The 23430-nt window shown below is 36.2% G+C and overlaps 1 protein-coding gene across 5 annotated transcripts in view; it reads right to left on the bottom strand.

Annotated features, from left to right (window-relative positions):
* Positions 1-290: 290 nt before the first annotated feature.
* Positions 291-23430, bottom strand: part of UBE3A (ubiquitin protein ligase E3A) — a 52657-nt gene continuing 29517 nt past the window's right edge. For all 5 annotated transcript variants that reach the window (XM_062487865.1, XM_062487867.1, XM_062487866.1 and 2 more), the window contains 9 exons: positions 21353-21663; positions 16947-18202; positions 9610-9754; positions 5809-6014; positions 3413-3577; positions 2882-3037; positions 2715-2788; positions 2107-2250; positions 291-1895 (listed from right to left, as the gene is read on the bottom strand). In XM_062487865.1, the coding sequence (XP_062343849.1) occupies positions 1775-1895; positions 2107-2250; positions 2715-2788; positions 2882-3037; positions 3413-3577; positions 5809-6014; positions 9610-9754; positions 16947-18202; positions 21353-21663 (2578 nt within the window). In that variant the 3' untranslated portion in view covers positions 291-1774. The remainder of the gene's footprint in view (positions 1896-2106; positions 2251-2714; positions 2789-2881; positions 3038-3412; positions 3578-5808; positions 6015-9609; positions 9755-16946; positions 18203-21352; positions 21664-23430) is intronic.

Below are 23430 nucleotides of genomic sequence, written 5' to 3'. Positions count from 1 at the left end.
AGACAGCATCTCTCCCTTTCCAGGAAGTTTCAGTCCCATGTGTCCAGGCCATCTGGCATTAGCTTGAATTTGAGAGGGGAACATCACTGGATCCCACATCACTACAGTTCACTTGAAAGCTTTCCGTACCTGCAACCCTCAAATTATGCAGTACTACAACAATTTCTAATCAAACCATTTAATATCTAATTTAATATCCAATTAATATCAAAGTAAGAAAGTAACTTGTGTTCTTTTTCACTGATCCATGGTGAAAAAAGGTCATTGTTTTATTCAGCATCATAGTTACATAACAGTTGTCTGTTTCTATTACTAGAAAGAATTTATTAAAATAGTCCTGAAAGACACCTTTTCTTTTTCCAATGATTTCAAAACTAAGCCTTTTAATGCCAATTCCACACAGTCACGGGTTTGATCGGTAGTAGCCAGTCATAGCAATTGTCAAGGCACAAGCTCAGCTCTGCACACCTGCTGCAGCTTGTATTGGAAAAGAGATATGCCAGTTACATCTGCACTTACAAATGCATAATCCCTTCATCATATATTGCAACAGGAGAAATTAACATTAAACACAGACTAAGAAAGGTAAAGGATTTATTTCTGATATGATTTGTAGAATTAAATAAAAAACCTACTGAATACTTTATGTAGTAGATGAACATAGCCTTAGTACTTACTTTCTAACAGTTTATTTAATGGTTGGAAGTGTACAACATGAAGTAGGCCTCACGTTTAATATTGTTCAATTTTGCTTGTTGTTAGATGAGATTAAAATACAGTAGCCATCCCTTTAGACTATGGTGCAACACTGATCATGTGCCTTGATAGGTAGGAAAAATGATTCATTAAATAAATGATGATGACATAACATGTAGGGAAGACTTTGGATTGTCTATTTTAAATGTCAACATAATAGGCAATTAAGAATAGAACTTCATTTTAAGTGCACTTCCACATGCTTTGTTAATAATATAGCAAAAACTTCCTATATTTTTTTCCAGACACTTCACTCCCTACTCTAAAGCTGTTCAGTTGAAAATGCACTTTTCCCAGTAAACTTCTTTTTTAAAAAAGTAACTAAAATTTCTACCCTTTCATATGCTAAGAAATGTTTCCTAATTAAAAACACAGTTTATTACAAGACATGTGAAGACAACATATAGTGAAATGAATTTTAATTGTTGTGCTGTGACTAAAGTAAAGTTCTCAAGGCTGCAATTTAACATTCCAAGTTCTCCCTTCCATCTTTATTGATTCTTAAGATTTTGCACAGAAACTCTTTGGGGGCTAGAACAGCAGTAATTGCATCACACTGTTTTTCAAGACTTCAAGTTTCAAAAGCAAACTCTTCAAAAAGTACAGTTCTTGATTTGATTAGATACAGGGACAAAAATATAGCACATACTTGAAGGTTACATGGTCTACAAATGATGGCAATATTTTCCTTGGGAGAGTACAGTTTGTTTTCTTGTAAATACTCAAAAAGGCTCAACTTCAAGCAGTAATAAACACAAGCAAAAGTGATTTAACCCTTAAAATAAATATTCAGGAAAACCTCTCTGTACATACAAGTGAAAGAATATGTAACACTTTCACGCTAAAAGAAAAAATAAAGATTTTGTTCATATAAGCAGCTGAAATCTGCTGTTCCAGCCCAATGTCCCCAGTAAAGAAGGGAGGCACAAACACAGGTGACTACTGTAGCTCACTATCTTATGGCCTTTTTGGACAGGGACATCATCACCATCATTTTTAATCCCTTTTGTTATACTTATTACAGCATGCCAAATCCTTTGGCATATGTGATGGCCTTCAATAATCTTTCTTTAAGCTTTTCTTTGCTTGAGTACTCCGGAAGCAAAAGTACATTAAAGCATGTGTGAGATGTAGGTAACCTGTGGGACAAAAAAGACAAGAATTCAGATCTTGGAACATGCAAAAGAAATACAACTCTACTTTAAAAGCAAAAAAAAATGAATTTGAAGAAAACAAACTCTTCTTATAGATCCAACTTGCCGATTTAACTAGGTTAATAGTTTAAAAGCACAAAATTCACTTTGATTTATAAAAAACCAAGCAAAATGCAGAGTTTTTGGTTTTTTTTACCTCTCTGTATCTGGGCCGTTTTTGGCTATGATCATCTTTAACTTTCCAAGTCCTCCCACAGGGGCTCTGTCTGTGCCTGTTGTAAACTGTAAGAATAGTCTTTTCTGTTCATCTGTAAATGAATGGACTATTTCCCAGAATTCCCTATCAAAGAAGAAATCAAAAAGTAAATAAACTGTAAACTTTGGTATAAATAAGAATTTCAAAAGTAATTGAGCTTTGAAGGTGTAATAATTCTAATAATTCTGATCAGTCTTAACATTAAGTTTACAAGTTGCATTCATAAAGTGAAAGTCTCAGAATGTATTTACCAATAAATGAGGTTCAGAAATAGAAATCAGAAATATTTCTAAATATTGCAGTTTAACTGTCTTTAAACATTAACTGTGTTCTGCAGCTATTTTATTATTCCTATTTCCTAAGGAATGATACTGATTCAACAATGCTTATACCATCTCCTCTAATGACAGTATCTGAGAAAAGTGAAATTACACATAAGATTTGCATCTCCAGTACTACAAAAATACTAAATCTTACAATATTAAATTCATTATGAAGAAACAAGCAAATTAAATGCTTTTTATCTTTACAAAATTGGAAAAAATTACCTAATAATAAGAGAGTCTCTTGTATAGCCACCATCATATTCTGTAGTTTCTTCTAGTGCTTGAAAATCTAAATTCTGCAAGAAGATCATATTTTTAAAGATGACCACTAATTATATACTTGGATCAAAAAAAAGCTCCACACTCTAGAGTATATTCAAAATTCTTACCCTACTTCCACAAATAAGTAATTCAATTTCCTCTGGTCTAAATAAATATTTCAAAGGAGATTCATTGGTCACCATGTGGAATCCTCTCCGAAAGGCCTTGAACTGCTTTTCTACTGATTTATTGAGTATATAGTCAGCATACAGATTGACAAACTCCTGCAAGGAAATAAACCCCAAAAAACCTTAGTGCTTCAACACATGCCACTTGAAGTACATCCCAAAAATACAAGACCCCAAAATATATATAATTCTGTCATTCTACGCAGATTATCTGAGCTCAGCTTTTATTCAACAAGGCAAAAGAATGAGTCTCAAATACTTATCAGAGAAGAAGTTACCCAGAAGCTACGTGTCCATTATCAACGCTTTCTTTAAGAGAAGCCTTTTCTGTTCACAACCACACTGTGCTATGGCAATTTTAAAAGCCTTTTAAATGAAAAAATTATGAGACCAAACCTTTGTAGGGTTCTACATAATTCTACATACAGCATATCAAAGAACTATAGATTCTGTTTAAAAAGCTGAGTGTACCTTTCTGTTTTCGTTTGTAATAGGAATTTTATCACCGTTTTCCTTTAAATCATGCATCATTGGATTGCCAAAGAGATCCGTGTGAGATATTTGAAACGTTATCATCATATCATCTTCCACACTTCCTTCATACTCTAGTAAGTCTCTCAAACTCTGATACAGAACCTAAAAGAATAAGAAATACATGTCTGTCAAAAATAAGCCTTGATAGATTCCACTGAGTAATACAAGACATGAAACCACCTGTCTCAAAAAAGGGCTGTTATATTCTATGACACAGATCACCTAAAAATCTGCCATAGCAGTCCAAACAATTATTTATTAAGCTCAACATCTGGAACGAGAAACAACAGAAGCTATTAAGATAAAAAAGAAACATGGCAATCAGTGACAACTCCCTCAAAATAGCCTTTTAGTATCCACCAATCTTCCAAAACGCAATGGTAAAACTTGCAATTTAATAAAGTCTTCTTAAGTCTTTTGAATCTGTCTTTACTTGAGGCATCCTGAATATGTTACAGTAGTAAGGAGAACATTTACGAGTTAAAAATCAAAGAAACCCCTGTATTTTATATCAGATAAAATTCAGAGAGCAGGCTTTTATCTTCTACTTCTTATTTAAAACCAAAATCAACCAGAAAGTAATCCTGAAGCAACACAGATGGGGTAGTCTTTAACATAAGAAGACATTTATGAACAAAAAACCAAAAACAAACAAACAAACAAAAAAACCCAACCAACCAAACAAAAAACCAAACAAACAAACAAACAAAAAAAAAAAATCACAAGTTTGGTCAGAATTTACCAAGTGGAATCTGAAATTACCTGTAAGAGTTTGCTCTGTTCAAAGGAGCAACCAGCTTTCCTCCCTGCTATGCCTTAGGAAAAACCCAAGACTCTCTTGGAAACAAAAGATTATGCAGCAAAGGAACAATTAATTATTTGGCTGCAGTAGAGGTATAGGGGCTAAAGAATACAAAGCAAAGGTGAAAGGGACAACTGTGCACAAATGTATTTTTATAGTGAAGTTGAAAAAATTTATTTCCCTCCAAGGTTTTAATTGAAACATGGAAATTAACATGTGAGCCTTAACCTCTTACTATCTGTGTGTTTTTGGTTCTTCCAAGGAAGAACTACTTAAAAAGGACCTTGCACTGAAAATCACTGGACTGTGAACCATTGGTGATGAGGGATAGTGAACATGAGCTTCTCCATGCTCTACAGTATTAGAAAAAGCATTTGGAGGCTTGACTACTGTGAATTTCATTTTGGGTTTGAAAAGCTCTGAAGTGTTTAAGTCATATGAGAAGACAAAGAGTTGAAAAAGGATTATTTTAAAAGAAATTAGTGTAGGTGTTAGAGGAGAAATGTAAGAGCAGGGGAGAAAAATTAGGAAATGCCCTGACTGCCCTGTTCCACAGAAATACATTCACTTTTCTTTTGGTCACGAAACGTTTTCAGTACGTAATAAAAGTTAGAGGAAACTCAGGGCACTATTTCCCAACAACATTATACAGAGGAACTGGTTGAATCTGGCATGCTGTTGTATGTAGCCATCCAAAGCAGACCAAATAATGTATTTTTTGACTACACATGCCCCATTTTCAAAAATGAAAACCAAGTTCTTTTTAGACAGTATCATTTTACTAATCTTTTTTGACAAGATGAAGATTTTGTATAACTGCTTATAACAGGGAAGTGTCCCATCGTTTAAAACAAAAAGAAGCTTGCTAACAACTCCTACCAGCAACATGAGGGGAAGACACTGGTGATCTCTGACTGCAGGTGGAGCAGGGCCAAGACATCCTGCACACACACTTGTGTGCTCTATCTAATAAATAAAGCACATGTACAGCTCAGTGCATGTGTACAGCCACTGGCTGGGAATGGGTGTGGAAAGATGGACACTCATCACTGCTCTGATAGGGATATTCATTAACTGTAGGGATACTCATAAACTGCTTCATCTGTCTCTTGCTTTAGACAAAAAACAGTAAGAACCTTTGCATGTTTACTCTTACTTGCACTTTCCTGGGATAGAATTTTACTTCTACAAATAGCTATAAACAGCCTAATTTTAGAAGTCGCTATGGGAAGAGACAGGTTTGTTTATGCTTAATAATTCTTAGCAACATTTAGGAGTCTATGTCGTAAAAAAATAAAGCTTTATTGATACTATGCTCTATTCATTGACATTACAGTTTTGCCTCCTCCAAACCAAATGTAGCAAGAAGTTTTATTGCTTATATATCTATTTTAACCAATATAGACTCTTAATGCAAGCCACTGTTTATTTCACTTTCACTTTTGACAGTGATCTTGCGTTTAACTGAAATATAGATTAAATTATTGCACGGAAAATGCACTATTGAACTTGAAGAACATAATGAACTTACAGGATGAGAGTCTGCCAGATCACGGAAAGTTCCTTTTTTGCCCATTAGCTTTCTGTAGACAACCATGGGGAAATGTACATCCAGTATACAGTTGTTGTAAATAGCCAGTCCCAGTACTATGCCAATCAAGGTGAACTGACCCTCAGTTTCAAAAGAGGACGGATTAAACCAAAACAGTTTTGTAGACTCATCGTATGTGAACATTCCTGTTAAAGAAAAAGAATTGAACAATTATGGTTGCAATTCAATGAAAATGGCATGTAAAACATACCACTATAAACCCATTTGCACTAGCCATTAAGACACGTTTAACTTAACATTATACTGAAGTGAATGGCAAAGAGAAACTAATTACCTTAGGGTGACTAGGGCTGCTCAAAACCCTGTTACTCAAAGCACCACTAAAAGTGTGCAAGACAACTGTGATGCAACATCCTACAACACTCACTGAAGCTGAATGTACACAAGCTTTCACCCCCTCCACTACTGAGGAACCAGCAGCACACCGACAACAGTGATTGTTACTTTGATAAATACAGTGGTACAAGAAAAGAATGCAGTCAAAAATATGTGGATGAAACAATCCTGAAGAACTCTTAATTACTAAAAAGTTACAGCCTTTCCTCAATGGCCAGTTCCAGCAAAGGAACAGAACTAGATGCAGTCCTACTACTTAATTAGAAGCTGTGATGATGGAGCAAGGATTGAACAAAACACATGATTTTAGAGTTATATGCCCAACACATTTGTTTGCTTGTTTTGAGGACCATTGTTACTGCAGCTATTATACACATCTGAACTTGAGGGGAAAATAGACCATGGCCTCACAGAAGGGGCTGCAATTTTAACAGCTTGCCACTGTCCAAAGGGAGTGGTTTTGCTTCTCTCGTTCAGCTCACTATTTCAAGTGACCAACTTCCTGCCCAGCTCATGAGCTGAGCACTGAAGACTTCAACAAACAACTGAACTGGTGCATGCCAGAAGCTGTAGGGAGAACATGTGAAGACAAGAGACAGGCAGAGGTCTTTACCTTTTTGGCTGTAGCAAGACACAAGATAGCTCTTGTTTATGAAACTGGAGTGTACAGGCTATAAATTATTTAAATGAAATCAACAATAAAATCTACTGCTTACCTGACTAGATACTGAAGCAAGATAAATGCAAACCCTATAGACTTAAGGTGAGAGAAAGACCATCCTGGACAGGCACAGTCCCAACCACCTGTTGCTTGTACAGCTGTCACAATTTTCTGGAAGAGCCTAAGAAAAACTGCCTCAGGCTCCTTATTCTCAACACACCGTAATTCAGATGTGGTCAAGAATTATCAACTCCATTTGCTACAAGGATTTATCTATCCAGCTCTTAAAAGATATGCTTGTTTGCAATCTATGAGATGTAGAAACTGACAACAAAGCGACATGAGCACAAAATTACTCTGAAGACTGAAAATATCATCTTCATTGAAGAGAGAAATTTCCTCATTCCATGTAAGGCAATGAACTGCAAGCTCATTCAAAGACTCTGGCTATTCCACAGAATGGATTATGTACCTCAGTAAATGACTAGGGCTGGGTCAGCAATTAGGGGAGCACACAAATAACAGACTGACCCATCAGATAAGGCAACTGGAAATCAGAAATAGATTAGCAACTCAGGCATATATAGGCCAAACACTATATAGAATCCTGCATGCCATTTTCTGAAATGACTGAAGTAACTTCTGGATTACTGGTACGTAAAGCAATGACTTGAACTTTTTGGTATATGATGGAAAAGTTAATCTGTCAAAACAAACAACTCCAGCAGATGTCTAATAATGAAGGGTCAACAGTTTGTCCAGGTCCACATCTGGAAACACTTCAAGGTGAAACACAATGTTTTACTCCCTTACCAAAATTAAGACTACAGTACATTAAAATCATAATGTAACACCAGAAGAAACTGGAATCTGCAAGAAGGGGAAAACAATTGCCCTTGAAGTTATATGAAGTTAGCACTTCTTCCCCTTTACCATGGAATACCTTTACCAGTAGCTTTTCTGAGTTATTGCCCCCTTTGAGTAAAACTTTAAGGTAGATCAATATGGAAATATTCAGAAAGTCAAAGAAGCTGTAATAACAGTATCTCTCCAAATTACAAACACATCTCTCCAAATACACCTATTAGAGGACAGACATTTTAAATTTCACTTACAGGATCTCCTTTGTTTTCTCAGGTAAAGAAAGCCTTTATAAATCAACAAAAGTTACACTTTATATATCTGGTGCATACACAAATTGCTATACTGCAACACATATATATACACATACACACATATATATATATATATATATACACACACACACACTGAATGCAAGCTATATTTTCTGCTTTTACACATTTATGCCAAAAGCAAATAAAAAGCTTCCACCCCCCAAAGTTACTATGAATACAAAACGTGTACATACTTTTTTACATTTTTAATAGAGAAGTAAAACTTAAAACATGCATGCACATCCAATCTATTGCCTATCTTTAAATGCAGGGAGTATATACACAGTGCTTGGATCTTAGGTAAGCACACCTTAGCAATACTAAATAAAGAGTATTTCAATACACCCACACAACCTGTGTTTTGATAAACTCAAATTGAAAATGCATTTATTTTGTGTTGAAAATAAAATTTCATCAATCGAAGTACTAAGAATTCTTTATTTTGCCATACTTCAAAGTAAGCTAATTCACATTCCAAATCTCTCCAAGTTAATTCCATTTTTCAGAGTAAGACTTGTCTACAGTTCTGTTCCACTTTATAAGAACTAGCTTGCATATGGGGAAGGGCAAGTGCCAAGGTTCAGATTTTTGCTACTGATTCTGGGTACTTCATATTGATACCTCCTCTCTAATCCAGTCAAAATAGATTTCTGTGTATGTTCATAAATTTTCTAAGCTACAAAACCAAGAACAGCTGCTTTCTCTTTTAAAATAATCCAGTGAAACCAAATTAACAGCCATGAGCTGTTAGGCTTCTTTAATGGAAGCCATTACAGGAAATACAATGTAACATCCTATTTCACATAATACCTGAAATTAGTACAGGAATGTGGCAGGTCTCATTTCTATTCTAACATGAAGTATTCTTATAATTTTATAACATTTTCATCTTTTCAGAGTAGCAGACAAGCTACACACTAAAAGAAGCATGTCCTGGCATAAATGATTGGTGCAAGGAGCAAGGGAAAAAAGGGAATATAATAGAAGTATGACTCCCAAAACACAATGTAAAATTTTGGCTCCAGTGTATCAAATTACTTTTGGTTCTTTAACTACAATAAAATTTGACATTTCTGTCACACTTATATCTGTAGAACTGAGACTTTAAGATTTACTAAGCTGAAGGAAGTGGAGGAAATAACTCAAAAACTCCCCATAGTCCTACTCTTGCTTTATTGCAGAAGCTCCTCCTCTTTGGTTTGTTTACTAATTCCAGAAGCTAATCACAAAGCAAAGTGAGGAGAAAGGTGAGAGAACAAACAAAGGAGCCCTGCAAAAACCCCCTGTACTAATGATTTGCATCCAAACAAGTAATGATGGTTCTCATTAGCTATACACAGTTACTCCTATCATTTGTCCTTTAAGAGGATGACTGCTGATAACATAGTGAGCCTCAATGTGCTGACCATCAATGAATCAGGAGAGCTTCAGAGAGAAGCAGCAGTGGATATAAAAGCATAAACAAAGAACAATCCAGTCTGGAAGATCACCCAGGCCAACATTTTCTGAGAAAAATCTGTTAAAACAGTAAATTATTAGAATACATACCAATATCTGGATTGAAGATTTCTTCCACAACCAGTTGAAAAAATTCTTTGGAAACACCTCCTTCATCTACCCCTTGCTCTCCTTCAAATTCAACATACAATTGCTTCTTCAAGTCTGCAGGATTTTCCATGGCAATCATCTCTAGCTATTGAGTGAAGAGATAGAAATATTTCATTAGTAAATCTGTTTATTGGAATAGTTCAGTATCAAATAATGAAAACAGAAGTACCCTCCAAATTTAAGAAGGAAGCAAGTGACAAACACAACAGTAAAATACGAGAAATCAATAGTAATGCTAAACCACTCAAAGCATGTTTTAGAATCTGGGGATTAACTGCAAGAAATTTACCACAGAGCTGATCTGTCAGCCCATTAAAGCTCACTGGCTGTTAGCATTCTCTATTTCTATTCTTTTAAGCACTTATTTCAAACAAGTTATTGTGTTGCACACAATTCACAGAAAAAGGAAGAAAACAATGTATTACTGGGATAATTAAATTCATCTGACAATGAAGATTCTGCAATATGATCTAAATGTTTGACAATAAACGGCTTTGTGAAAGGATTACACAAAGATATGTTTTCAGAATGGGAGACAGAAAACAAGCATTTGATGAGTAGTTGCATCTCTCAAACAAAGAGCTGGAAAAAAAACAACATATAAACAAAAAAGACAGTAGTATTAAAGTCAAATCAAGCCCCTCTTCTTGATCCTCATGAGGAAGTCTCAGAATTCTCTTGCTCTTATTTCTTCGATGCCTTTAAACAGATCTACTGCACTGCTGCTGTGAAAGTGAAAATTCAGTTAAGGCCAAATAGAAAGTCTGACATTTTACAAGAAAGGGTTTCAAGTCTATATAAAGGCCATTAGAGGCCACAGAATCACAAAATAGTTGGCATTGGAAAGGACCTGGAAAGATGATCTAGTTCCAACCCTTTTGCCATGGGCTGGGACACATTTCAGTAAACCAGCTTGCACAAAGCCCCTTCTAGCATCAAACAGTGCCAGGGATGGGACATTCCCAACCTTCCTAGGTAACCTGCTGCAGTGCCTCACCACCTTCATAGTAAAGAATTTCTTCTGAATACCTAATCTAAACTTCTCCTTTATCGTTTGAAGTCGTTCACCCTTGTCCCATCACTATATGCCATTTAAAAACTTCCTCTCCAGTCCTCATCAGCCCCTTTTAGGTGCTGGAAGTTTCTGTAAGGTTTCCTGGGAGCCTTCTCTTCTCTGGCTGAGCAACCCCAACTCTCCCAACCTGTCTTTATAGGAGAGATGCTCCAGCCCTCTGATCATTTCTGCATCTCTCCTCTGGACTCAACCCAACAGGTCCATATCCTTATTACGCTGGGGACCCAGAGCTGGATGCAGCACTCCAGGGGGGAGTCTCACAAGAGCTGAATAGAAGGGGACAGATGCCTCCCTTGACCTGCTGGCCATGCTGCTTTTGATGCAGCCCAGGGTATGGCTGGATTTCTGGGCTGTGAGTGCACATTGCCAGATTCTTTACTTTCTTACACCAAAAAATATATCCTTTCAGTAAATCAAAGTTAAGCAACCTCATATGAAATATGCTACTTAAAAGCATAAACACACTGGTTGCACTTACACAGCACAATTAGACTAAACATACCTATGTGACAAAGAAGACTCAACAGCAGTGAATTAAGGCACAGACAGACCTGTACACTCCTCTGCCAAGACCATATTACTTGTGAGATTTGCCTCTGATTTGGGCTACTGCAAATTGTACCTACTTGCAGGTGTCCTTAACATGCTAAGGCTTACTTTTTATTTCACTACCCTACCTTATCCACACATGCCAACATTCTTTATAGCCCAGAATTTTACTACAGAACTGTAAAGTAGAACAGGAACAGAACAGAGAAGGTAAAGGCAGCAGTAATGACACCACTGACTCACAAAATCACACCACCAGCAAGACACATTTTCTCCTTCTTACTGCCACGTCAGCCAGACATGATCCAGGCAGCACAACAGGCAGGATGTGTGAGAGTTAGGGGGATTATCATAATGTGTTTGAAGACTTTGAAACATCCCATGCAAAAGGACCATGTGGAGAAAAAATTGCACTACCTGGTATTGAACACTAAATTTGGGAAGAGAGGGAGTGTAACTTCATAGTATATAAGTATCAGTTAAAAAAAATATGAAGGCAAGCCATGAAGACCCCAAAAGTGACAGCAAGTAAGATTCGTCTATATTTCAATCAGCAAACCACGACATTTTCTGAAAAAATTAGTTATGTACAACCTAAGCCATTTGTATAAAAAATTCTTTTCCTATGATAGCAATGGACCTTAAACCATGATCCAAGTACAACTTGCAACTTTTGAAAAACAGAGAACTAGCATTTATTTTAAAGCTGTAAATTAAATGTTCAAGCTCGACAGACATAAAATCTCCTATTTGGATCCCTTCCACTTAAAACCGACATCAATAAAGCTGTGGTTTTTTTTCTCCCCAGTCATGACTTTGTTGGCTTTGTAGTCTTTACCACCAGTAATTTACTATACTGCATGATTTATGAATTTTCATGAGTTCTGAGAAAGCATATGTTGTCTCTGCATTTCTTTTGGGACAGCAACCCTATGTCATAGTGTGAACACTCTGTTGTGTAATGGAAATGCACTAAGGAAAGTGTTCATATTTATACATATAGAGCAGTTACAGAAATTTCAAAATGATCTTTTGGCTGACAAAAACAGCCTAAAAGAAAAGAGGAAGGAAACAGTCTTAGTTGAGCAATGCTGGCTAGGCAGATTAGAACAGTGCACTGGATGTCTGCAAGGGAGTCAGATAAAGGATTACCCAAAAGCCAGCATTCTGAGCAAAGCCTGATGCTCCTTGAAGTAGATTCTATGAGCAGGAATATGCTGCTAAGCTGCTCAACTCAAAGTTGTGGGTTTAGCTGCTCCTTTGAATATCTGTGTCAACACTGATGCTTCACAATAAAAACTGAATGCAGTGGGCAACAGCAGCAAACACAACAATAAGGAGGCACTAGATTTTAGCAGAACTGCAGCAGTATTTCTATAGCAAGGAAGTATGAACTTCAGTTATTGCTGTCTGGCTCTTGGGTTTTTTGGGGCTTTCCTTTGTTTTTAATAATCACAGCTACCTCAACCATGTCAACATAGATGCTGCTAGATAAATACAATCCAGCTGTGTGAATTACCAAGTTTTAGAAGTTGTTTTCTGTCATCATGTTTAACTGGCCACGTCATTGAAATAATCACTACATTTTCCTGGACTTCCTAAAAAGCAAATGTGTAGCATGTCTAAAGTAGCAGAAGAATGTTATTAACTGAAAAGCTGAAAGCTGAGAGATGATGTCATAAAGAATATCTGTATTTTGTTTGCTGAAACACAACAATGTACCACAGCTTAAGACATTGGGTGAGTTTACTTTGTTTACAGAATGACACTGCTTTCCTGAAAGACAGGAATGTTCACAGAATGACAGACATATGGCAACATTCAAAAGCTTAATGTAACACCAAAGTTTGGTGACCTGCTTAAAACTGATAGCAACTGAACTAACTTCTATGCAATTACAAACTACCACAAACCACCTTAAGTTCCAACATAACATACAAGTTCTCTTTAAGGCAGAGGCCAGAATACTTTTCACACCAGACAGCAAAAATGCCAGAACACAGTTAATTTAAGCTTGAAAGTACCAGTGACACATCATGACATAAGTTGGTCAACACATTTTTCTAAACACTGGCATGGAAAGTAACAGTTACAGTGACAAAGTAGCCTTTTCTCCAGCTGTACTTTACAGTTCATGCATCTGGAGCTTGCACACATCAAAGTCACATGCTCTGCATCCAACCAATGCATACCAGTGCTGACATTTTCACCTGAACACACAAACTTCAACTTGGTCTGAAACAATGTCAAATCTCCTGAAGTACTTAGCTGCTCATACAGGAGAGAATCTGCCTACTGGGCTCAGGTGTCACAGAAGAATTTTGGTCATCATTACACTCAGCAGAGTAATTTACAAGCAGGAGAGCGTTGCTGCCTACTAGCTGTCTGCATTCCACGTGAAATTTGTCAAAATGAGTTTCTAATTTGTAAGCAAGTACAAGCCTGATGCTGCTGAAGGATTCCACCATGTTTTCCACTTGCAGAAGTTGTGTCATAACTCACACCCATAGCTTTGAAGTTCCTTAAAAAAATGGGGACTAAAGTGTTACACATTCTACCATTCCACCCTTGTCCCCAGGTGACTTTTCAGACTGACATACATACAAATCAGTATATGCAAATAATACAAAGAAAGATGTGTCATTAAATAATTTCAAATAAAAAAGGAAAAATAAGTTTCTGAGGCAAGTTTCATACATGCAAAGAAATTTAAGAAGGAATTAGTAAATAAAATTTTTTCCTAGATGTATGTGTTATATGGAACTAAGATTCTTTCAATAAGCAACTTTAAACATGATAATGCCTTAAAGGTATTTAAAAAGTATTGCTTCATTCCTAGTAAAATAAAAAAAGTCCTACGCTAATAATAGCAACAAAAAATCACTTACAAGTATTCATATTTGCTTTAATGAAGTCCAAGAAGTGAGAATATATAAGTATTGAATTATAAAAGCTAAAATATTAAGTACTGATAGGAGAAAAGTAGCTTGACAATTACTTCATCAGCTCAACTAATTAGCAGAAAGCCAGTATGTAGTGTGCTTGCAAGAAAATGTGAAGGCTGATCAATATATTTGTTTGAAAAATATTCAACATCAGTAAGGAAAATATGAGTAAGACTATCATAACCTCATTTTAGTCAATATTCTTGAAAATGCTTTTATCGGGAAGTTTTCAGTTATTCCACAGATACTCAAAAAAGTTTTCACTGACTTTTCTGTGAAGACACAGGTCTAGTGACATAAGTAGTAGTTACAATTCAAAGAAGTCTGTAAATATTCAAACCTCTGAAGTTAAAACAATATGAAAATCGAGGGTAAATGTGTTGGTACTCATAATTAATTCCCTGTACATTGAGCATGTTCAGAAACATTTTGTCACTGAACAGATCTAAGAGCATGCTTTCAGTAGTGAAGATTATTATCTCTGAAAGATCTTGCTGGTATTTTTCAGTGAGACCCTTCCTAAATTCTGCACTGTACACCTGTTCTGATATTAAAATGAGAAAAAACAAATGAAAGGGAATAGGCACACTGCGGTCAACAGCTATAGCAGAGTGCTCCATTCCCTAACACTTCCTGGGGAATAATTAAAATATATTCCTTGAGCAATGATACTTTGTCTAATCAGTTAAGACATACCACTAGGTATAAAAGGTGGATTCTGTAGCCACTTCATACAACACAATTTTCCCTAAGTCCACATCATCCCACAACAGCTACCTTGTAACATTTATTTGAAAAAGCACACACTCCCTTCCTCCTCTTTGAATGGCATGTCTGTGCTTATCTCCATTTCACTGAATAGAATTAATGTTCCACTTCTGAGAAATGCCTGGGCTGCACTTGGTCATGTTGGCTACCACTACAGTTTAGTTCAGACTCCCTGAATTTAGAACAATTTTATCTTTTCCCTTTATTTTCTCTCCCAGAATATACAGTTTAAAATCTTACTTGTCTCCTGCTCGGACAGTCAGGTCACTATAATTTAGTATCTCTGGGAGTTTAAATTAACAGCCATAGGAGGAACCATGGCAACTGCCCAGGCATGCAACTCAGGCTGCTAGGCTGAGCAAGGGCTGCTGCAAGTGCATCACAATTTAGATTAGCATGTCTGAGCCTAATCTGAATTAAATTTCCTATAGGCCAAGAGTGTGCACAACAGTGACTGATGTTGCCCACAAGCTTTTTAACTGTACTAAACAATTTTTTTTGTCCGCAAAAGTTTCAACTTCCACAACATGCAGTATGTGGAAGAATGCCTCTTCTCATATTTATGGACTTTCTTTCTTATTATCAGCATAAAGAGGAAGGTTTGCTTTTGCTCTGCTGGAATTGACACTGTAAAGAACATCCAAAAACTAGCTCTTATGCTCTTTTAGCTCACCCTCTCCTAAAGAGAAAGTATTACCCCTCCCTTTTTCCCAGTATTTATGTGCCCAAAGCTGAACATTCAGGGAATAAACTCCATTACAATAATATGACAGAACATAACTGGACACAACTGTAAGTCTGATAGGCAGTGAAATTACAAAGAGTATTCTTAAAAAAACTGGTACACAGTATTTTCATATTTATTTGCCTAATATAAAGTTGAGTTAATAGACAGAAGCCATTTCTGCATTGCAGAAATTTTATTTTTCCTTTTGGTACTGAAGACAAATATTTTCCCTGATAAGTCATAATACCAGCAATTCCCATGAAGCAGCTAACCCAGCTGGAAATTCCTAGGCATACAGAAAAATCAAGGTAGAAGGTCATTCAGAGTTCTCACAATTGACCTGCACTGGCACTCAAAGTCATCAAATTTAACTACAAGTAACAGCTGGGCTGAGAGGCAAAATCAGGTAATTTCCCCAAAACCTCTCTAAACACCCCTCTGGGTCTTCAGTGACAAGTTTTAAGCCATAGGTAAATTTAAAAATTTACAAACATCGTGCTTTAATAACAGAACACTTGAAAATGAGTTTTTGAAAATTACCAGCTTTAACAAAAAAAAAAAAAAAAAAAAGGGGAAGAGTCCTAAAATTAAAGAACATATTAATGTTACATATGAACCTACTTACAGTAAAACAGTTTGTATCCTGTATGATTCTGCTCTTCCAAAAATGCATGAAGAAATAGCATCTAGTTTTAATATAAGAAGTCAGCAAATTCAGAAACAGGTTGCTCTCACGTTTCTCTGGTATTAACAGGTCTGTCTTTCTCAGCAGTATCAATATTTGCACCAAATTAAAATAATGCTTTATTTCTAGAAATTTTTAAGTCCACAAGAGGAGTACACAACTAAAATGTTTTAATTCTAACTTGTATCTGAAAATCCCTACCATCAGAAAATGATCCAAGACAGTGCAGAGGACAAAGAAACAGAAGTTGGTCAGTCTCACCATCAAGATCTGTGCAGGATCTGATAATGGGGAATAAGAGCTATTTGACACTTTAAAACATCTAAATCTGCAACCACTCTGAGCAGGAGTGCTGAACATAGAAATCTTCAGCATCATGCTTAGAATTCAAACAGTAAAGCCATTTGAGATTCTTCAAGAGGAAATCTAGTATATATGCACTCACACCGAGTCCTCAGTTACTCCAAGCCCATGTAGTTTGCACGAGTCAGGGAACAAACCCAGGCACCACGCTGCTGTGGGACTTACCCGGACAAGCGCATCATCGATGATGTGATCACGTCTCACTTTCAGTCGCAAATATGGGTTGAGCTGCTGCCCCTGAACTAAGCTGTAGAGCACAGTTATGCGTCTTTCACTGTACATCCGGATCCTATTGTCATAATACAATCCCAGGTTCTTGGTGACAGCATTCAATATGAAGGGACAGGTCATAAATGAGAATTTATTCTCTGTTTCTACTTTGAAGAAAGTGTAGTCTTTGTCCATTTCTAGAACATCATTCAGTGGTTCATTAATAAATTCTTCAAAAGGGATAAGTGGTTTTCTGCAATCTATAGTTTTAACACCAAGTTCAGTTTCCAGTGGGTCCACTCGAGGACCTTTTTTATTTCTTCTTTCCTCGCCTAACAGCTCTTGAAGAGTTAGTTCACTTGATTCTGGGATGGGTTCTTCATCTTCCTCTTCGTTATGATCTGTATCCACATCCCCTCCTACTACATTTGCATAGTAAACCATTTTCAAGCACTTTGAAGCAGCAACAACAGCATCATCATCATTCACTAGGTTACGACTATTGAACTCGTTGCTTATGACTTTGTAAGTAATAAGCTGCTGAAATGTTTCCATCATTCTCCGAATCTGATCTGCTCTATACTTAGACCACAGTCTGACCAGTTTTGCTTGAGCTGCAAGGGGTAGTTTGCTCATTGCTTTGCAAAACAACGGTAGAGCCATTTCCAGGTATTCTGGGCTATGAAGATTGCCATTCTCCATAACGATAATAAACAAATTCAGATAGTTAGGATCCCGAGAGTACACATTATGGTAAGTCAAGTCACATTCCACATTAGGTGACAAGTACACAAGTGCATTTAAAAAGGCAGTTTCTATTTTTTCGTTAGAAAGTAACCTATCATAGACCCGTCTGACTGCTTCAATATCTACAGACACTTCATCTGGGCCTAGTTTTTGGAGGTTATTGTCTCCCTGTGTGTTATCACCTATTCTTGATGACGAAGATGATGATGCACCAGAATCCTCTTCCATAGCAGCAGCTGAACAGGCAGCTTTTTCCTTTTCATCTTCATCTTTGTCTTCATCCTTTCCTTGAAGAGACTTGAGCTCCTCCTTTGTGTGCTGCTTGGTTTTTCGGAAACTCTGCACCAGTGCTTCAGCACTAGAAAACACTCTCCCAATCACCCGGATTAAAGGGGAATAATCCTCTTTTTCTCGACATAGTTCAAGAATTTCATATATCTTGTCTTCTGTTAGAAAAGTCACATCTATAAAAAGATAAAGATATTAGTTTTATTACGACAGAAAATGAAAAATATCAAATACTTCTGGTTTGCCCTACCCAAGAAATCTGTGTGTCATATCACTAAAACTGCAAAAACAGTGCTGAATAAATTCAAGACAGATAGTTTATAATTTCACTAGTATGAATAAATCATGATCTTATTCACTGACCTTGTAAAATATTTTATTCATGGATGTCAGTCAGAGAATGTGCACAATGGTGAAACTGTTTTGCAGCCAATTAACTACATTTGGTAGTTAACAGTAATGTATTGTCTAAACAAGTGTAATCAGTAAGAGGTTTAAATTTCACAAGACTTAATGAATAAGGCTGTGACAATACAGTCTTCTGGTAAATCTGCACAGTTAATGTGCAAGTCATTAAACTGAACAAACTAGACTGTATCAACCTATTTTTCCAAACCAGACCTTGAAGAAAAGACTCAATCACTTGTTTTGTTGTACATTAATGGGAATATAAGATTTCTTATTTCTTTTTTTCAGGCTTTCTGCAACTGTTTTTAGACAAAATTGATGCCTGAAAACCCACCCAAAACCCTCAATATATGCTCTGAAATTTATGCTGCCTTCTATATTACACGTACAGTGTGGCATGTAGATTAGCTCTTTGTACATTAGGCCTCACTAAGATAAGCAACTCGGGTATACTCATCAACATGTTATTCAAATGAACAAGATGGTTTACACACATCATCTGCTCCAAATACCTTTCTGTTCTCCCTTTCCCCAAACTCCTGATACAAAACAAGTCATTTGAAGGGTCCATTTGTTATTTGAAATCTTCCTTTCTCTTTAGAAAAAAAAAGAAAACATTATTTATAGCTTTCCTATGTTACTTCTCAAACAGAACCCACAGATGCTTTCAGATCAGGTGATGATTTATAGTAGGATTACCACATGATCAGAGCCTGAAAAGATATTCTAGTTTAAGCAGATTCTTCTGAACTGACACTAATTTAGAACTAAAACAGAATCTGTTTAATAGCATCTCTAGAAATCTAGAAAACACCTCAGTACTGTATTCACCAACCATGCTAGAACTACCTACCTCTGCAGAAAGAAGTGTATCACTTTAATAAAGACATTTAATAAAGATATACACGAAAATATTTTTAAATGCAATAATCTACACTGACACTCATTCCAAGAAATCATTAAAATAAAAATAGATGATGCAAAGACAGACAACCTACTGACTTTCACAGAACCCCAAGTCACTCTTAGAGCACATATAACACAGGAAAGGTTAAGCTTACTGTCTAAGCTTAGACTGACTTCCAATCTGAAGACGCTGACAAAGCTCAAAACTAAAGTCTGTCCTGCTAAAAAACCAGCTATATTGAAAACATTATGAAATGATTCAAGCTTAGCACAGCATCTATTTTTATCTGCTGCAGTGCATGCTCAGGAAGCAAAACTTGTCTTAAAAGAAGTCTTAATTTTCTTGTGTTAAGAGAAATTTACTTGCTGATACAGATGATGTTCCATGACATGGCTCCTCCAAAGGAGGACCACAGTCTCAAGTTCTGGACTGGAGACTGTCTCAAGACTCTGGATCACAGCCATTATTCATAGCAGAAAAATTATCAGCACAAGTTGATAAGTTAACAATACAACAAATTTCGGATTTCCATACTTAAACAGGAATTCCTCATTCACTCTTTTAAAGGTTTTAGTATTTCAGGAACTTCAGAAAATTAATTTAAGTAATTATTTCCGAAGGACATTTCTTTCTATTTATTTAGAACTTTCAATCCTATGTTAAGCATTTAAGCAAGTTACACATCCTTTTCCTTTGCTTTGCTAAACTTTGCTGCAGATTTCCCAGTAACTGTTGTAGCAGGTAGACCTTAAAAAAATATTCAGAGTGCTAGATTCCTCAGACATCACCTAATTCCAAAGGTAACTAAGCCTCAGATGAACTTCAAGAATGCATTAAAGCCCTCTGTCTATACAGCTACAAAGAAAGTTCAATACTTGTGATGTTCCAAGAGACAAGTCTGAGTCACTGCTGTAGCCAACAGACTGTCTCTGGAGGTAGGTTGTGAAGACTCTTAGGTACCTGCCTTAGGGAGAGGGAATGGTTATACAGAGTAAGGAAAATTCTGTATCCAAAAATCTCTATTAAAAGCACAAAAAAAAAATCAAGAAGCAAATAACGAAATAGACTTAATGTGCCTCTTTCTCATTTAATGCTACATTGCCTTCCTTTTCCCCTTCCTATTGTTTGCCTCTCTGCTTATTCAGATCATAAACAATTTAGGTACAAATTTATCCTTGCATCAGATAAAGAAGAAATGGATACTGCTATTGACTGGAACATTTTGCAACATCTAATAATGGGTAGCTTATAACACAGTACTCTGTTTTATTGCTAATTCTGCAGGATTTTTAAATCTTTGCTGTAAACAATTTCACCTCCTTTAAAATAAATGAATCCAGACTTGTGTTTATACCACTTTTTGCCACAATACTTAAAGGTGATCTCCTCAAAGGTTAATGGTTTTAAAAACCATTTGGCCTGGTTCCTGGATGTGTTTGCACGATGGATTTTGGTGACAACTAACATTATTCTGTTAGTATGTATTTACTATTAGAGATAGGTTGGAATGCTAAACAGAAGTTAGAAAACATACACAGAATAGTATTTTATTTTACACTGGCTTAAAAATAACTGTGCTCAAACATTAATTTTAGCTTAGTGAATGTATGGCCTATCACTGTATAATGTTTTTTATCTGTTACGTTTCTTAACATAGAATCTGAAATTAGTTAAAGTATAACTTTTAAAATTTATTAATTACAGAATAATTACAGAACTAGCAAAACTAAAACAGTCATACAACAGCACTTAAAGCTTTCCCATATTTGCAAAAATCACTCTTGTAAGACTACAAATGCAGACGGATTAATAGAGGTGTGGTCAGGATCCAGATTCAAATCAGTGTTTAGCATGAATCCATGCATTTTCCTGAATCCATAGTAAAATACTCAATTGTCCAATACTGTATTTTACTAAAGTCAGCAGAACACCACCAGAGTGAATTCTGTTGGTTTGAATGCGTGTATTTGAAACATGGGGCTTTCTTTTAGGAAAATTGTAAACATCTTACCTTTAAAGTCATCTCTTGGGCCTTGCATCTCCTTCTTATTCATTTTTCTGTCAGTGCAGGAATTGTTATGGGCACCTTTGGAATTGTTTTCTAGGTAAGCTGAGCTTGTTCCTTTCTTGGAGGGATGAGGATCACAGAGTTTTGCATTAATCTTATAAAGCTCGAGGGCCTTAATGGCTGCTGCATTGTTATCCATACGGAGAAAAGTTGGACAGGAAGCACAAAATTCATTCGTGCAGGCTTCATTTCCACAGCCCTCGGTTAACTGGTGGTAGTAGCGCTCTATTAGATGCTTTGCAGCTGCTCGCTTCCTGTAGCAAACATTCAAACAGTAAGTACAAGGATTAGTGGAGCTTTCACATACAAAGCTCATTCAATAGCATCAGCAAGGCAGAGATTAGTCAGGCACTGAAACACAAGATTTCTGTCAGAGAGAACACATCAGAGAATTTTTTAAATGCAGGATTCTCATCTTGACAAATGCAAATATATTTAACACACAATTTAATTTGTAGGTTCCATGTAAGTGAAAGATGAATCCTGTTTATGCATAGTTTTCAGCTTCACTTGGTAGAGCTACAGTGGAGACAATCTTGCAGAGCTCTGAACAATCTCAACTGTTGCTAAAAAAGAGAGCAATCTGGTTGCAAAACAAGGCTGCAACTGAAACAGAACTGGATCTTGTACAGGTGTTTAATCTAATATATAGTACTGAGGCATGATTGCACTGACAGATGAAAAAGACATGAAACACAAAAATCCAGACATTTATTAAGGATTACTGTCAATACTACACTATTTTACCCATTTTAACAAGATTCCAGATGACTAAATTATCCTATTTAGTCTGTTTAAATCCATACCAAAAAATACTCCTCGATTCATTAAACTCATGCTAAAAACACAATTATAGATGAGCTCAAGGCTGGATATATTTCTCCTCAGTTTAAATAAATTACATGATTGTCTAAATAAAAGGAAAAAACACCCCAAAAAAGTGCTATCTGTCAAATCCTTCTCTTTCTCCTGCCATTATAGGTGGCAGGTATGTATTCTGAAAATCCATAGCAGTATCTATCACTGTACAAGTCTAGTGCTCATTACTATATATATGCATAAAAGAAAATATAACTGCCTCATTAACAAGGTCACAGAGTTCTACAAAAACGTGCAAATAGTAAAAAAAATCACTGGAAGCTGAAGGCAACCAGGACAGAAGCAGCTGCATCCAGCACCAGGAACACCATGTTTGACCACATTTCAGAAGAAACCCCCTAAACCTTGACTTCATTAAAGATTTTAAGTTATTAATGAAAACTACCAACTATGAAAGATGTCAAACATTCTGACTAGATTTTACAGGCCTTTTATGGAACTTTAGTAATACAGTACTATTAACATTTGAACATCAGAAATTGTGATATTAACTTAAAATCATCTTTTCTGATGTTGATGCATGCACAGATTCTGCACAGAACAAGTACTTCAGAATTGAAGTGCTAGACCCACTGGTACTACTCAGCACTGGCTGCACCTTGCTGTTAATTATGGCTGGTTAAATAGCAGTTTCAGTGCAGCTATTTTAAAAGGGAAAATATTCTGAGAGTGACTACTGAGGTGTATATTACTCAGCAATAAGACCTCTGCCTCTTTCTTTTCACCCTTCAATATCTCATGATCCCAGAGAAGAAAATGTATCTTACAGGGAAAACAATTACTTTGCTGTATACCTGAGCTTTCAAATGTCCCAGTACATTCCAAGGAAAAGAAAACAAACAAAAAAACCAACAGAGAAGAAAGGTTTCCCTGGCACTCTGAGATGGATGTGGAAAGAAAAGGCAGCATGAACAACACCATTAAAACCATTACCATGTAAGAGGGAATAGCTATATTCTCATCTAAGGGAAGAATTCTAGTCTCTCGCATTTTTATATGTAGACTAAGGAATATCTGCCTTTCTCCATCTACATCTAAAAATAAGTGGGTTTTTTTAATCTTGTTTTTCATACTTCAGCCATTAGTATAACAGCTTTAAGAAAAAACACTCAACTCCCCCCCTAACCCAAAGCAACAGTGTT

Source organism: Cinclus cinclus, chromosome 2, assembly GCF_963662255.1.
Source record: "Cinclus cinclus chromosome 2, bCinCin1.1, whole genome shotgun sequence".
Taxonomy (NCBI): domain Eukaryota; kingdom Metazoa; phylum Chordata; class Aves; order Passeriformes; family Cinclidae; genus Cinclus; species Cinclus cinclus.
This window is presented reverse-complemented; position numbering and strand designations above follow the sequence as displayed.